Consider the following 17,637-nt stretch of genomic DNA (forward strand, 5'->3'; position numbering starts at 1 on the left):
AAAACCAGAAAAAGATTGCAACCTTTAATGTGAGTAAGCTCAGTGATGGCTAAGACAAGGTTAAAACTTTCAAAAAAGTATCTGGAAACTCACAAGGCATAGAAGCTAGAGCTAGGCAACAGTCTAATATTATGTAGCATCTCCAAGTGGTATCATGTCAGAATCTACTTGACCCCTTGTGCAGGAAGGGTCAACTCAAATCCCTACAAAGTTATTCTGAGTGATCACCTTTATCCTATAATGAAAAAGCTCTATCCTGATGGGAGTGGTCTCTTCCAAGATGATAATGCCCCCGTCCACAGGGCACGAGGGGTCACTGAATGGCTTGATGAGTATGAAAATGATGTAAATCATATGCTATGGCCTTCGCAGTCACCAGATCTCAACCCAACTGAACACCTATGGGAGATTTTGGACCGGCATGTTTGACAGCGCTCTCCACCACCATCATCAAAACACCAAATGAGAGAATATATTTTGGAAGAATGGTGTTCATTCCTCCAGTAGAGTTCAGAGACTTGTAGAATCTATGACAAGGATTCTCCTTGAAAATCACAATTAACCAATCTAAGTGTCACTTAAATTCAACCAATATAATTCGTGCCCCCCCCCCACACACACACACCTGGATACTGTCCCCTAAAGCTGGCAAAACCAAAATTATGTTAAAACAAAGTATAAAGTTGCAGGCCTGGTTCGGTGCTTGTGATCGTTCTGGCCCAAAACTTAATGCCCCCTTCGCTCCTCCGTGAGCAAAAGAACAAGTGTGGTTGGTACCTGAGACAATGTTCCTGGTTTGTCTTTCTTCAACCGTCACGGTTGCAGGTTTAGCAGCAGGTTGGCGTCTCGCACAGTCACTGTCCGATGTCTATCCTCTCTCTCCCGCGTCGCCAGAAACACGCCGAGTGAAGCCCTGGTTGCTCCAAACTTCGTCTCAGGTCTCTGCTCTGCCCTCTGGTTGGAAGCAGCAGCTCACCCCTCGAACAGTTCAACTGAGCTAGTTAAACTTAAGCTAGCAACTGTCCGTCCACGGGTACTGAACCGACTCTATGCTACACGTCGAGCGCTTAGCTTGCTTGCTGGTTGTCCATCGTGCCCGATGATGACCATCTTCTTCTATTTGTGGGTCCTTTGAGGACTCAGATAGCAGAAGATACCTGCGCAGAGATGGTTTTTAAAGTGGCATGGGGGGTGCGCTTCTCCCAACGCCACATGACTTGATTGTAGAGGAGATGGTTCCGATGGCAAGGGGGATCCCTAGACGACCGGCACCTCCACACAACTGCAGGGGGCTGCCGGAAATCCAGTTTTTTGGAAACCGCCTCGAAGCGTGCCGCCACAGCTTGCTTTTCTGTTGGGGTAAGCTCCCTTAGCCTTATGTCTTCCAGACTCACCCACAAGGCAGCGGGGCAGTGGTTGATAGGTGCCAGGGTGTGTCCACCAGGGTGGGCCTGCACACCATATCTCTGGGGCCCACTGCTGCTCCGAGATCCCCTGCCAAGTTAGCCTGGGGCCGCAAGACCCCAGTTACCATGTGTGGCCACGGGGAGGCCTGGCAGGAGTCTTGGTGAAGGAGAGGCTATGTACTGGCAAGGGAAGGCTTACACGCTAGGATGCTTCCCTATTCGCCACAAAGGCTAGCCAGCGGCAGCAAGCTAAGGGCAGGAAGGACACAAGCGGGTTGGAAGAACACGTGCACCTTCCCTCCAGCTACACACTGCTGCACTAGACGCATCACAACACTCTGTGTGTATGTACACACACACACACGAGCGCTTAGCATTAGCAGTAGCACACACCTAAACGCTCTTTGAATTTCGGGTAGAAATTCCTCATGTTCCGACAATATATAATTTATACTCTCGCCCCGACTGTTGTGTAAACAATCCTAAGATATAAATTACACAATGGTTTGTGCACTCTAAACTTAACATACAACACAGAAGTTAACTGCATCGCGCTCACTCGCCGCTCCCTTCCGGCCCCGTCGTCCACCGTCCCTCCGCTCTCTCGTCCGTGCCGAAACACCTCCCCGACCTGTACTCCTGCAGCATGTCATTAGCCCCCGTAAACGCTGGTTTAGACAGTTTCCAGGAAAACATAATACTCTTTAATAAACAAAAACACATGACACTTTTTAAAATGATTTTAACCTGCTTAAACCCTTTTAAACTAAACCTTATTTAAATGTTTTAACACTATGTATACTGTCGCGGTTTTTCTATAGCCCGGATAACTATGGATGGAGGCGGGGACTTTTAGGTGCGACAAACCGGGCTTCACCACCGTTAGCTAGATAGCTGCGCCAATGCTAGGGCTGGCCTGCTAGTTAGCTAGTTAGCCGTGTGCTAATGGGTTAGCAAGCTCACCTTGGGACCAGGGCTGGTGATGGAACAGGGCGGCTGAGCTCTAGGCGGGGCGGGAGATGGATGGCTGCTCTCCGGGGTGCGTGTCTCTCTCTCCCTCCGTACTCTGGCTCCGGCGTGACCGGGTGAATGTCTCTCAGTCTCTCTGGGGAAGCTCACGGGGGTAGTCAGCTAGCTACAGGTACCGAGGCAGTCTGCTGCTAACACTACCACTGCTAGCCACCGTATCTGCTGTCTAGCCCAGGATACGCTAGGTTTCCCTGCTCTATCCCACGCTAAGGTGACAGTCTACGATATGGTTGCTAAACAGTTCTCCCCTTTGTCTCCCCCGCGGTGTCTAATATAGTTGCGTCTGTGACAGCGCGAGCTAACCTGTGATTGGTCCTCTAGCTGCACGTGCCCAGTGCAACAGTCCAAGTACATCCCCAGGCATTTCCCACTACACTGCCCCCCTCCAGCACTGTTGAGTCCCTTCAACATAAATGAACAACAGACTACAAAGATCAGTCTGATTAATCTAACACGATAAACGGGACAGAACACCCGCGAAATGAACTAGGCCCGGAACAAAGGGCGTCAAACAAATGTGGGTGGTCGCTATCCATACTGGACTCTTGTGACTAGCCTAGTAACCCCCAAGTCAACTAGTCACGTCCGTCAAAGTTAGTCTAGGAGCCAGGCGGGCCTCCGGACTGGCCGGCCCCGTCTGGTGGTGTACGGGAGATGGGACTCAGCGGCGTCGGCTTCGTCTCCTTCTGGGTCAGGGGCGTTGGACTGCCCGCCCGGAGCACAGGCTGCTGTCCCACGACGTTGGGTGATTGTCGACTCGCCTGAAGAGTAGCTGGCAGCAGTGTTTTGGAGCGGCTGGAACCGAGCCGGGGAGCCTGGTGTGCTGGGTCCTCCATCGTCGTTTGCGTGGAACAGGTCCTCCAGCCGGAGATCAAGGTCTTCATCGATCTCCTCCTGCTCTGTCACTCCTTCGTACTCCTCTGTTCTCTGCGCCCCCGGCTCCTCCATGTCAGCAGCGGGAGGACCTCCTTCAGGTGTTTCCTGCGGCCCTATGGCTGGTGCTGGAGCAGACAACAGAGCATGGCGCCTGTCATCTGTGCCCCAGATCTTCACCAGGCAGTCATCTGAGCCCGTGAAAATGCGTCGCCCGGTGCGGTCGAAGGTGACACAGTAGACAGAGGAGAGATGTCCCAGAATCCTCTTGTGCATCTTCATGTGCTGGTAGACAGCTGTAGGCAGTAGCTGGCGTAGACGGTAGGAGCCATTGAGCCGACGCCCATTGCTCGTCTCCACGATATTGGGTGGACTCCCATAGATAATAGGAGGCTCTGGGGGTCGTCCACAGTGCAGAGCAGCCAGCGCTGAGCCCTTCCACACAACATGCTTGCAGCTCTTGTTGGTACGCAGGAGGTTCTGCCTGCCGGCTCCCAGGATGCTGTGGAGACCAGGCACGCTGGCAGGAACCTCTTTCTCCAGCAGTGGACATACTCGAGAACACACTTGGAGTAGGTGGTCTGGGCTGATGTGCCTGTGCAACTTCACCTTGTTAATGTTGTCGATGCCACTGGCCAGGGTCTTGAGCTCGGGGGTGCTCAAGCTGTCTCCTACCGGCGGAGGACTTGGAGAGCTATCGCGACGCCGCTCGTCTTCCCATGCTACTCGCCGGACTCTCCCCCCTCCTTCAACCTCTCGCCCCAGCGTCGCTCCAAAGTCATACTCGCGTGCCTCAACCTTCCTGATTGCTTCAGCTAGTGTTTTGGGTTCTGCCCCCAGGACTTCATACGCGATGTTTTGGTTCTTCAGCCCGCGCAGAAAGGCTTCTGCAGCGTAGGCCTCCTGCAGTGTAACACCAACCCGCGGGTATGCCAGTGTGACAAGTCCCCTCACTTCCTCGCCAAACGCATAGAGGGTCATCTCTCTGGCCTGCTTAACCTCGCTGAGTTTACGGCGCGCAGTTCCCCCAGGCAGCTCTTTACCGTAGCGGCGGCGTAACTGGGTGATGAGCGCGTGGTAGTCATCTTTTATCGGAGCCGGCTGCGCGATGACAAAAGACATGGCGTTGTCCCTCAGTCGGAGATACAAGGCGTCCAAACAGGTCTCGTCGGTCCAGCCCCTCTTTCTCGCCATCCGTTCGAATGGTCCAACGAAACTATCCCAGTCGCCCTTACCATCAAAAGTGGCGAGGAGCTTGATGTCATTTTCGTGTCCTCGGTCGGGACCTTGTGAGCTTCGGTTGCCGCTCCGACTTTGAAGGTCTCCTGTCTGGCTCTGTTGACCTCTAGTGGAACCTGCCTGCCCTCCAACGCTGTCATCCAGCAGGTTTCGGCCGCCGTTGCTGTCCAGGGACATTTGGCCACCCTGCATCCCGTCGGGGGGTGGTACTGCAGTCGCTCCATTTTTTCCACCATGACCGATCGGAGTGCTGGTAAGTGGTGCGGGCTCACTGGGTCCATTTCCTGTATAGCGCAGGGCTGCTGGGGCCGCTTTGCTGCTCGGCCTGGCTGGCGTCTCCTCATTGCGCCGGTCGCTCAAGTTAGCCACTGCGCCCATAGCTGCTGGCAACAGGTGATCAGCGCCATCTCGCTGTCTGGCCCCTGGGTTCTCCCGGGCCGGGGTGAACTGCGAGAGTAGGCCCATGTCTTGCACCGTTCTGCTAGTTCGTTCTCCGAGCACAGCCCCTGCCGACCCTACACAACTATCGCTTTGAGGGCCACCAGGAGAAACCCCCTGCTTCACCACTTGAGCGATGGGCGACAAACCGGGAGGCTCACCCCGGATATCCGAACGATGACGGGCCCAATCGGCGCGCTGAATGGGAGGTGTGGGGGGACGAAATCTAGTCCATCGATATGCGCTGTGAGGGCCTCCATCTGCATCTCTATCTGGCGTTGCATCTTAACCTGGGCCTGGCGTTCCACGTTTTCCATCTGGCGTTGCATCTGAACCTGGGCCTGGTTCATGGTTTCCATCTGCGCCAGGAGGAGCTTCATCCAGGCGTGCTCCCCGGGGTCTTCTGTCCCCACACCAGCACCATCCAGACTCAACTCAGACTGTTCTTCTACATCTCCCTTGTCCTGTGACATTTTCACTTTTCCACTGATTTACGTGACTGCTGAAGAAATTACAGTGCTTCACAAAACGGCTGACTCACTCAGTTGCTAGCTGGGTTAGCTCACAGTGTGCAGGCTGAATTATGCCGCCATGTGACCGGGGCAGGATCCTCCGGTGTTGAGATTATGGCGAATCCCAACCTTTTATCCCACTTCTGACACCACTTGTCGCGGTTTTTCTATAGCCCGGATAACTATGGATGGAGGCGGGGACTTTTAGGTGCGACAAACCGGGCTTCACCACCGTTAGCTAGATAGCTGCGCCAATGCTAGGGCTGGCCTGCTAGTTAGCTAGTTAGCCGTGTGCTAATGGGTTAGCAAGCTCACCTTGGGACCAGGGCTGGTGATGGAACAGGGCGGCTGAGCTCTAGGCGGGGCGGGAGATGGATGGCTGCTCTCCGGGGTGCGTGTCTCTCTCTCCCTCCGTACTCTGGCTCCGGCGTGACCGGGTGAATGTCTCTCTCAGTCTCTCTGGGGAAGCTCACGGGGGTAGTCAGCTAGCTACAGGTACCGAGGCAGTCTGCTGCTAACACTACCACTGCTAGCCACCGTATCTGCTGTCTAGCCCAGGATACGCTAGGTTTCCCTGCTCTATCCCACGCTAAGGTGACAGTCTACGATATGGTTGCTAAACAGTTCTCCCCTTTGTCTCCCCCGCGGTGTCTAATATAGTTGCGTCTGTGACAGCGCGAGCTAACCTGTGATTGGTCCTCTAGCTGCACGTGCCCAGTGCAACAGTCCAAGTACATCCCCAGGCATTTCCCACTACAATACTATAGCATCACGCCTTATAACCACATGTTTTAACTGGGTTACAGTAGCCTAATCAGCAACAAGTTATTTCACACAGAAGAAAAATCTTGACAGTCTAACAATATGTTGCATTATAATATGTTAAAAACTATCAAGTACGTGATTCAAACGCGAAGACCAGCTATGTTCTCTAGACTTTTAACTGACTAGCGAGCTAACAGCCGGTTACCAACCATAATGCCTTCTTGGTCTACATTACACACAACATAACCTAGATAGCATGCAGAAAAGTTTGCGTGGTTAAACATCCTAAAACAGCACTCTAAAACAGTATTGGCATCTTAAATCATCATAGCTCTATGAATAGTAGCAATAGACATTTCAATTTTAAAGGGGTAACTGTCGTTACTGGTATATTTTGTTAGCTAATGTTGGATTAAAGCACTAGCCATTTAGCTAGCTAACTATGCTAGCTGACGTTAGCTCACCATACCTTGGCTCATTTGAGGCATCTATTTAACTAACGTTATTGTTAGTGAATGTTTGTTAGAAGACTAGACTAATACTTTATGTCTATCTCTGCGCAGATGAAGTGGATTATTAAACCGTTATAAAGAATCGTACTGACTACCGAACTTCTGCTGGAGGGAAAAATGCAGCCTTCGTTTATTCGGTAGTTTTGGGAGAAGAAAATGAACAGCGTCTCAGTGATGTAATCAATCCGCGCATGCAAGCGCCACACCGCCCACTTGTGGACAAACAAAGTCGTAAACAAAATAATAGTACAGTAACACATTAGTCATACAAATACACTGGTGTCATATCTCAACACTCCCACTTATGAATCATGAGCTTACTGTATACCTTTTCATATTCACAGAACAAAATTAAAAAAAAAAAAAACTTGGTATAACCCATACCACTCACATTTCACACACCAAACATTGCTTTAGCAAATGTCTTCAGTTTTACCTTGGATGTGGGCTTCGTCATTACATCTGCAACCATTTCGTCTGTAGGGCAATACACCAATGACATCCTTTCCTTTGACTCCTTGGAGTACACACAATGGTCTGATTGGTTTTGTGTAAAACCATCACCTGTCAAACACTCGTGTAACAGTAAGTTCCAATTGCGGCCTGACTGCTTGAGGCCATAGATTGACTTCTCTAGTTTACACACTAGTTTTTCTCCCTTCTCAATATAACCCTCAGGTTGTTCCATGTATATGTCATAGTCTATGGGGGCATGAAGATAGGCCGTCTTTACATCCATCTGGTGTAAAATCAGGTCATACTGAGCCGCCTTCTGTAGAAGCACTCGAACACTTGTTAGGTTGGCTGTTGGCGAAAATGTCTCCCCATAATCCACCCCAGCTCTCTGGCTATATCCCTTTGCTACAAATCTAGCCTTGTACTTGTCGTGTCCGTCTATATCTGTCTTTATCGAATACACCCACCTTCCTCCCACTGTTTTCTTGCCCTCTGGCAATTTCGTAAGGGTGAATGTTTTGTTGTCTCTTAGAGGCTCCATTTCCTCGTCCATTGCCCTGGACCACTTTTCTGATTCTGGCGATTCCATGGCCTCTTTAAAGGTCAGAGGGACACCGCACACTGCCCTGTATGCATATTCTATAGTAGTGAGTGAGCTGTCATCACTGTCACCCTGACTATAGTCAATCAGGTATCTCGGAGGGTTGTGTTCCCTTTGGGGGTACCTCCCACTGGCTGAGGCTTGTGACGTCACCCTTGGGTGCTCCTCGTCATCATCCTCGGGTGCTGACTGTGTACTGTCAGTCTGTACATTTTTCTGTACTCTAGGCTGAGTTGCAGCAGTCTCAACAGACTTTCTCTCTCTTACCCAGTCTTCTGGGTGCAGACCTGGTGTCTGAGTCTCATTTTCACTAGTTGCCTTGTGTACAAATTTAACTAGTCTGTGTTTCTGTACTTTCTCTTGGTCAGGGTAGTAGACTAGGTAGGCCGGGCTGTTCTTGTCGTGTCCTACAAAACGCCCCCTCTCACATCTAGAATCTAACTTTCCCTTGTGCTGCTGGTAAGCATAGCATTCTGTCCCGAACTTTTGCATTCTAGCCATGTTGCACTTTTTTCCTGTCATTGCCGTGTATGGCGTAGTGCCTGTGTGCTTGTTGAAGCATCTGTTTCTGGTGTGGGCTGCCTCCTGTACAGCATAATGCCAGAGGCTCTTTGGTAGACCACTATCTATTAGCATACACCTTGCCAACTCGAATAGTGTGCGTCCTTCTCTCTCTGCAATGCCATTTTGATGGGGAGAGTATGGGCAGGACGTCTCATGTCTTATTTTGTTCCCTCTCAACAGGGTTTGAAACTCCTTGCCTGTAAACTCAGTTCCATTATCTGACCTTATGCATTTCACTGTCCCATAGGGAGCTACATCTGCCAGAAATTTCTCGGTCGCTTGCACTGTGTCACTCTTTTTTTTTAAGAAATAAACACACACTGCCCCTGTGCACACATCTGTAAATGATTGCATGTACCTGAAACCATTAATGGACTCGTTTGCCACAGGACCGGCTAAATCAGTGTTTACCAACTCCAGTGGTGTCTTGGCTTTGTCTGTAGATTTCCTGTTCCTGTTTTGGGTAAACTTCCCTTCTATGCATACTGCACACTCTTTGTCAGGTTTACACACTTTACCCTTTATATGCATACCATCAGTGATATCCTGTAGCTTTATGATATCGTCATAGTTGCAGTGGCCCATTATCTCATGCCAAGTTTCTATATCATGGCTCACATGGCACTTTTCAACAACACATTCAGTTTGCAAATAGTACATTTTCCCCTGTACAAAAATGTCAAACCTGGTACCATCCGGTGAAATCAGGGCATCTCTGCCCTCTTGGAAGAACACACTGGCTCCGTGTGCTGTCGCAGACTTCACAGAGAAGAGCTCTTGGGGGTACGATGGAATATATAGTGCGTTCCGCAGTGTCACTCTACACCGTCGCCCCTCACTGTCGAGCAGACATACCGTAGCATCTCCCCTGCCCTGCACCACACCAAAGGTGCGCTTACTGTCCGCCAGCTCCATGCAGTGTTTCTCTGGCTCGAACGAGCTGTCAAAGCTCTTGAACTTCTTCTTATCATTGACTATGTGGGAAGAAGCCCCACAGTCCACAATCAATCCTGAGTTGAACTGTTGCCGTCGTCCTGGTCCTGCTGAGCTGGTCTCTCCAGCCTGCACTCTGAAGATGTAGTTCTCTTCTTCCGCAGCATTCCCCGGTCCCTGACCTCGACCTGCTCCGTGACCACCACCGCCGCCGCCACCTTGCTCGCGTGCACACCTGGCTCCATCAGCGCGGTCCTTCTTCTTGCACACTTTGTCCGTGTGACCCTTGACCCTGCAGAAGCTGAACCACACGCTGCGTGAACAGTCCGTTTTCCGATGGCCTTTGTCACCGCATCGCCAGCACACCGTTTGTTCATCGTCTCCCTCACAGCGTTTCACTGGCTTTTTCTTAGGCGCTGCGTGGGCCTTCATCACCCTCTCGGACGTCTCGTCCGATGCTGTAGCATTAGCTACATCTTCAGCCGCCTCAAAGTTTCTCAATTTGGCCTTAAATTGTCCCAATGTCAACTCACTGTCGCCATGTGTCACCATTAGAGTGAATGGCTTATATCTCTCGCGTAACCCCCTCATCACCATGGCCATCATTAGTCCCTCACTCGGTGCTTCTCCCGCCCCTTTGAGAGCCGTAATGATTTGTTCAGCTCGGATAATGTATTCGCTTATCGTCTCATTATCAGCTTTCTTTAGCCCAGTCAATGTTACATACAGAGTGACAATCCGGGGTCTGCCCTTACCAATGTAATGTTCCCGCAACACCCGTAGACTCTCTCTACCTTTGTCCTTCGTTTCTCTGAAGATCAGTCCCAAGCTTGTGTTGTCCAATAAAGGCGCCAATGCGCAGTAGGCGTCCGCGTTCCGCTCCTCGTCTAGGGCCTGCTCTTCCGCTGTCAAAGGTCCCACGGGCTCGGTAAGAATGGTGGTTTTCAGCCCCACACCATGCATGCAACAGAGCATTCGCTCTTCCCACAGTTCATACTCATCGGCCTGTCCGCTGAATGTGGGCCACCTGCTCTTCTTTCGCTCCATCTCTCTAGGTAGCGTTAGCTTAGCTTAGCGCTTAGCGTTCCGTTAGCTTCCCGATAGCCTCTCTCGATGCTAACTAGCTTCACACTTGCTAACTTGCTACTCCGTGCTAACCTGCGCGCATCCCGCCATCCGAGGTTATCACACTTTGTGTACTTCTTTTATCAAGCTACTAAATAATCCAACGTTATCTGGGCCCATAACCTGTTAGAAGACTAGACTAATACTTTATGTCTATCTCTGCGCAGATGAAGTGGATTATTAAACCGTTATAAAGAATCGTACTGACTACCGAACTTCTGCTGGAGGGAAAAATGCAGCCTTCGTTTATTCGGTAGTTTTGGGAGAAGAAGAAAATGAACAGCGTCTCAGTGACGTAATCAATCCGCGCATTCAAGCGCCACACCGCCCACTTGTGGACAAACAAAGTCGTAAACAAAATAATAGTACAGTAACACATTAGTCATACAAATACACTGGTGTAATTGGTCGTGGAAACATACATTTATCCTGCTGTTTTTTTGTCCTCCTCTGCTTTCCTCCTCTTTCACTTTCAGGTGACATACTTGCTTACAGTTATAATGCGCGTGAACCTGACCCAAGCTCTGACATAGGCAGCGGAAATTATTAAACCAGTAGCATTAATTTGTCAGTCTGTTAACAACATGATATCAAAATATTTTGTTTCCGTTTTTTGGTGATTACTGCTGATATCATATATCACACACACACACACACACACACACACACACACACACACACACACACACACACACACACACAAATATTGCAGTGAAGTCGGGGGACAACGCAACCACAGACACTACCGCGGCCGGGAAGCGAACCCGTATCGCCCTCACCGCAGGAGACTTCGCTAACTGCTCGACAAAAGGGTCAGACTCGTGTGCCAGCGGCCAGCGTGTCTATTTATCCATGCACGTTACAATATCTATATTTATAAACCTGTCGTGTTTGACATTTCAAGGGCCCTAAGCGACTGCTTAGTTCGCTTATGCCTTGGGCCGGCTCTGGATACGACTTTGACAATGGGGGATGTTTCTAGTCCGCCCAGCTCATACAAGCCTTCAGTTATGAGCCAGAAAGCTAACGTTATGCTAGCAAGACTCAAAGTCAACAACATTACGTATGGTTGACAAACAGTGACTATAATGTAGCGAATTCGGGGGACAACGCAACCACAAGAACTGCCGTGGCAGGGAAGCGAACCTATATCGCCCGCACCGCAGGAGACATGGCTAACCGCTACACTATAGGGTCAGACCCGCTAGACTAAAGGGTCAGACCCGCTAGCTAGCGTCTCTTCTTATCCATGCGCGTTACACTAACCCTCCTTCGGGAAGCGCGTCCCCGTGCTTAAGCATATCAGCTCCTACACGCCTCAGGGCGCATACACTTCCGAGGGCCTTACGGTCGCTCCATCCCACTTCTGACACCAATGTAGCGAATTCGGGGGACAACGCAACCACAGGAACTGCCACGGCCGGGAAGAAAACCTGTATCGCCCGCATCGCAGGAGACATCGCTAACCGCTAGACTAAAGGGTCAGACCCGCTAGCCAGCGGCCAGCGTGTCTTCTTATCCATGCACGTTGCATCATTTTACAGTTTGTTTGACTGCAAGACTAGCTAGCTATCCAGCCATGTCATTCTCCCCAAACCAATATCAACATTTTACGAACAAATGATAGGCTGTGTACTGTTGGCCGCAGCCCAAAGTAGCGAGTTGAATAGCGAATGGGATGTGATGTGTGACGATCCCTTATGTGACTCAAAGTAGGGGCAAATAAAAATTGGGTTTCCGGACATTTTCTTCATCTGGGCTGTTGAAGCGTTGTGTGTGTCTAGAAAAGCGCTATATAAATGTAATGATTATGATTATTATAAACTTGTAGATGCTTGTTAACTGGTTGTTAATTGATAACACAGAGACGATGTTTCCCTGATGTTTTTACATCGCTGCAAAGCACTTGATACGTTGAAGTGACAAAACAGTGCATTGGCCAGATTTCCAAAACACACTGTAATGAGTGCTTTGTTGCACCATCACACAAACAGGGAGATTTTGTTATTCTTTGTGTCGTCTGTAAACACGAGCAGCATCAGGGTTTCTGCCCCACGTTGTTAGTGTGCATGGGGTTTCACTATGTTCAATCTCTTTATACGGTGTGATTTATGGATTGGAATGTTTTAAACAAACACGATAAACGCAAGAAATACTGTAGCCAACTTGACTAGTGATCTCTCTCGGCTAAAGCCTTTCATACAGTCCATGTGAAGCCTCCTGGACTGATTTGGACTCCAACATCCATATGAGTATATGTTCATCTTGATCCGTGTAAAAGAAAACTAAATGTGGAGGAAACAGTCTCAAGAACATAATACAATCCTAACCTGGGGTTTCAGTCTTTGATCTATAATGTGTTTTAAAGCATATCAGGCATTTCCCCATTTTTTTGAGATATCAAATTAACTTGACGTAAGAAGATCTCATTAAACTGAATCTCAGTGGACGTGTCTGATCATCCTATGGAGGATTCTACACATCTGCTTCTCACTTCAGACCCCTAGATATTAAAATCCCAGTTAAATGCCCCATGGCCCATACTCACACACACACACACACACACACACACACACACACACACACACACACACACACACACACACACACACACACACACACACACAGGACGCTCTTTGATGCAACTTTAACCTAGTCAATTTTTTTTCTTCAGATTCTCTTCAGCTAATGTTGAAATCTAGGTTTGTGCTTACTTAAGTAGAATAGTAATTGTCGTAGTTCTATTACATCAATTACTTTAGTAGGATAAATAATATATATAGCAGGAAACTGTCCTCTTCAACAAAGTAATATTCAATATTTACATTATTTAGATTATACGTTGTGGTGAAGAGGGAGCTGAGCTGGAAGGCAAAGCTCTCAATTTACCAGTCAATCTTCGTTCCTCCAACCCTCACCTATGGTCATGAACTTTGGGTAGTGACTGAAAGGGTGAGATCACGGATACAAGCGGCTGAAATGCGTTTCCTTTGTAGTGTGTCTGGGCTCAGCCTTAAAGATAGGATGAGGAGCTCGGACATCCAGAGGGAGCTCGGAGTAGAGCCGCTGCTCCTTTGCGTCGAAAGGAGCCAGTTGAGGTGGTTCAGGCATCTGATTAGGATGCCTCCTGGGCGCCTTCCTTTGGAGGTTTACCGGACACGTCCAATTAGGAGGAGACCCCGGGGTAGACTCAGAACTCGCTGGAGGAACTACATGTCCAATCTGGCCTGGGAACACATTGGGATCCCCCAGGAGGAGCTGGAGGGTGTTGCTGAGGAGAGGGACGTCTGGGGTGCCCTACTTAGCTTGCTGCCACCGCGACCTGACCCCGGAGAAGCGTCTGGAGATGAGATGAGACGAGACGAGACGAGACGAGACGAGACAAATTATGCTTTAGGCGGTATTTGGTACTTATTGCTTTTTGGGGTTGTGTGCTGTCTACATCAGTTATGAATAATAAATTTAGCCAACAACACTGTTTAACCAGTTCTTAAGAGAACTTTCAAAGCCGCCTGTTGTCTGTATAGCTCTGAATTAAGCCAATATGTCTATGTGAGATTTTTGTAAAATTTTGACAAAAAAAAAAAAGAAATCATGACAGGCAATTAAGACCACCTGCTAACAAAATGACACTATAGTCAAAGCCCCAAAGAAGTTCATCTTCGAAGTTGAGTTTATACTGAAGAGGTCACTTAGTTAAGTGATGAAACGTATCTGTCAATAAACGTATCCAGATGAACTGATTCAACCTTCTTTGATTCTCTTACCTGAGTTATTGAGCACGCATCAAAACACTATAGTCAAAGAGCTAACTTAAATTCCTTTCAAGTGTCGGGACACTCAAAAGATCAATTTATTAATTTATTCCAAAAAAAAGTGCAAAAGTTACAGTTTTTCCTCTTTCTAGAGCAACGTAATGCACCAGACTACAACCAGTTCTCACAGCAACAGCAGTCAGGCCACCAGTCCATAGTGCATGAAGCAGCAGTGGCATTTCCCAAGGCGTACAGGACCCAGACTCTGAAACCGTCTCCGTGATGAGACGGCCTTTCAGAAGATGGCGTTTCATTTTTTAAAAAAATAATTGGCAAGAATCACAGATTATAAATGATGATTATAAATGGCACGGTTATTTCCAGCAACTTTTCATGACAAACACATTTTCTTACAAATTTCAATGTTTAAAACCTTTGGTAAAAAAAAAGGGGGGGGTTAAGTATATATTTCTAATCAGTGCAATAAAACTATCATCAGTAACACACCCCCTTCATAGCTTCACTCACTCACTCACTCACTCACTCACTCACTCACTCACTCACTCACTCACTCACTCACTCACTCACTCACACACACACACACACACACACACACACACACACACACACACACACACACACACACACACACACAAAGCGTTGCGGATCAGAGAAAACACTGCATCCGGTAGGCCCAAATAAGTTAAGAATAAAAGTAAAACATTGGGTGGTTGAACGGTCTTTGAATTTGGAGAGGATGAATGGTAGCAAGCAGCCATTGAAAAGTTTGCAATGAATGGTTAAATAAATGGCAACGGTCACTTCTATGATGTGTAGCCCTCATATGGGTCAACAACAACAACAACAACTTTAAAGATAGCTGCTATAGTTAATTTGCTATGGGCAAAAACTTCATGGGCTTCAAATTGAACAACCAATCTCTCTATGCAGGAGAGAGGGCGCAGAGAGGGAGGGGATGGATTTTGTTGTTGTTCACTTTTCGAATTCTTGTTCATTTCTCCAACGTTGCCAAAAGCAGCTTGAGTGACATAGAGCCATAGCAAACCATGGCTTAGTGCCCAATGACAACAAGACATGCGAGGACTGCATGGGATGTCTTCTGTTATTGCAAATAAAAAACAGGAATTAGGATGGCGTAACCGTGGGCGCGTCTGCTTATTTGTATGAGCGACCATGTGCCGGGTTGTGCATGTGTGCTACTTGTCAGCGGGGGGCAGGTAGTACGGGTGGAACAGTCTCTCGTGTGCGCAGGTGAGCAGAGCGGCATGCGTGTGAAGTAGCAACCGCGGGAAGCGAGAGGTGAAGTAGCTGACGAAGCCTTCGGGCACCTCCCCCAGAGTCTCCTGGACCTCCGCCGGCAGCTCGTGGTAGTGATGTTTCTATGACAGACAATACGGAGGGTCAACACACACACAAACCCACACACACTGGACGCCTCGCTGTGTCACTTGCAGGTGTAAAAACAGAGGAGCCCGTTTCATTTGTCTGACCTTATTCCTCATGGCCCTCAGCAGGTCCCTCACCGAGTTTCCTTTATATGTCCTGAACCGCCTCAGATCTGCAACGCCAGCAAGCGACAGTGAGATTAGGGATTGTTATTTCACTGTGTCCATGAGAACAGACTGACAAATCACAGTAGCCAAACAGTTCATTACTATGGGTTGATGGTTTTTGCGTGAGTGTGTGTGTGCGTGTAGGTATGTTATTTGGGAACCTGTCTGTAAAGGAACAGAGATGTGCATTCTCCAATTTGTTCGAACAACAGCTCTCCCTGCAGTCTCCAGTCTGACCACAATTGGACTGTCTCCTGGTTCCTTCTCTATTCGGTCACTCACATCCTGCACACACACACACACACACACACACACACACACACACACACACACACACACACACACCCTTCTTTTGTATGTTTGCAAACTTTTTCATGATCTTTGGCATGCCAAATTTTAAATATTGTTCTGTTTCCACAACAGACCTTAAAAAGGGTAGGGAGCCATAACCCAGTGTGTCACGCTAACCCGCATGACGACAGATGGGTAGCGAGTCAGCTGTGGCCCACTTGTGCCCTGACAGCCTGTGTGTATCTATGACTGCATGCGTGGAGTAGCCCGATCAGATAAAAAAAAAAAAACACACACACCTGGAAAAACAGCAGCTGTTTCTCGGGGGTCCAGAAGAACGGATGTTTGAGCACACAGGACGTGGAGGGGCGGGACTCTGGCTCAGCACTAATCATTCGCTCAATCAGGTCCCGCGCTATTACGTCATCTGAATGGACAGGGCAGCACATGTCCAAGTGAATCGTGCAGTTCTTTTCCATTAACCTCTGCAGAGTTTCAAGGCGCTCGTGTTATTCTGAACATATCGATGCCCTTACCGTGTGCGTCCTCCATAAAATGTGAGAGTATGTACTCCCCTGCTAGGATGTTGACCTGTCGTCTGAGTGTGTCTCCGAAGGGGTGCTGCCCCCTACTGACTACATAGTAGAATATGCAGCCTGCTGAGAATACGTCTACTGCAGCAGTCTGAGGAGGGGAGAGTGTATTATTGTCATACAGTGCAGTAAATACACGGAGGTCAGTACAGTAGATAGAAATAATGTGTAACAACTTTCATGTGCAATATAAAGAGTCTTAGTTCATTTTTTCAACGGATGATCCGCTGTGGCAACCCCTAACGGGAGCAGCCGAAAGTAGTAGTAGTAGTTCATTTTTTCAACAATTTTCAGTGTTATACTCCATCAGTTTACTTACATTTTAGCAGTTTTGCCACTGAGTACTCTGAGGTTCAGATAAGCAATGGTTTACAGTATTTGGTGCACGCCAAATACTGTAAACCAGTGTGTATATATATATATATATATATATATATATATATATATGTGTGTGTGTGTGTGTGTGTGTCTGTGTCTGCGTGTGTATGTGTGTGTTGTGCTATTCAATTCAATTCAATTTTATTGTCATTAAAAACAATGTGCAGACACATGTTAAAAATGAAATGAGGGCTGTGGCTTCACCAATCAGTGCAAGACAGACACAGACAAACACAGCAAACATAATATAAGATATACACACATGAAGACCAAAGCTAAAAATAAGTTAAAAGTTATACCGGGTTGTTGCCAGGTTTGTCCCGCAGCACCTCAGGGGCAATCCACCCTTCTGTTCCAGGTATTCCAGAGCGTAAAGAGAAGCTGCTGCGGCCATCTAAGATCTTTTTACAGAGTCCAAAGTCAGAGATGAGCGCTCGAACCCGACCCAGAGCACCAGGACAAGATAGGAGGATGTTTCTTGGCTTCAGGTCGCGATGGACTGGGAGAAGAGATGATGGAAAGAGGAGGCGAGATAGGATTTTCGTATAGTTCCCCCCCCCCCCCCCCATGGTGTGTACTATGAAGGTGCCAAA

General features: G+C 48.4%; 1 protein-coding gene across 2 annotated transcripts in view; it reads right to left on the reverse strand.

Moving 5' to 3' along the window:
• Positions 1–14,289: 14,289 nt before the first annotated feature.
• The window catches only part of ern2 (endoplasmic reticulum to nucleus signaling 2), a 31,418-nt gene continuing 28,070 nt past the window's right edge, over positions 14,290–17,637 (reverse strand). For both annotated transcript variants that reach the window (XM_056279947.1, XM_056279949.1), the window contains 6 exons: positions 17,344–17,543; positions 16,610–16,757; positions 16,373–16,500; positions 15,944–16,067; positions 15,720–15,787; positions 14,290–15,608 (listed from right to left, as the gene is read on the reverse strand). In XM_056279947.1, the coding sequence (XP_056135922.1) occupies positions 15,426–15,608; positions 15,720–15,787; positions 15,944–16,067; positions 16,373–16,500; positions 16,610–16,757; positions 17,344–17,543 (851 nt within the window). In that variant the 3' untranslated portion in view covers positions 14,290–15,425. The remainder of the gene's footprint in view (positions 15,609–15,719; positions 15,788–15,943; positions 16,068–16,372; positions 16,501–16,609; positions 16,758–17,343; positions 17,544–17,637) is intronic.

This window comes from Lampris incognitus, chromosome 5, assembly GCF_029633865.1.
Source record: "Lampris incognitus isolate fLamInc1 chromosome 5, fLamInc1.hap2, whole genome shotgun sequence".
NCBI lineage: Eukaryota > Metazoa > Chordata > Actinopteri > Lampriformes > Lampridae > Lampris > Lampris incognitus.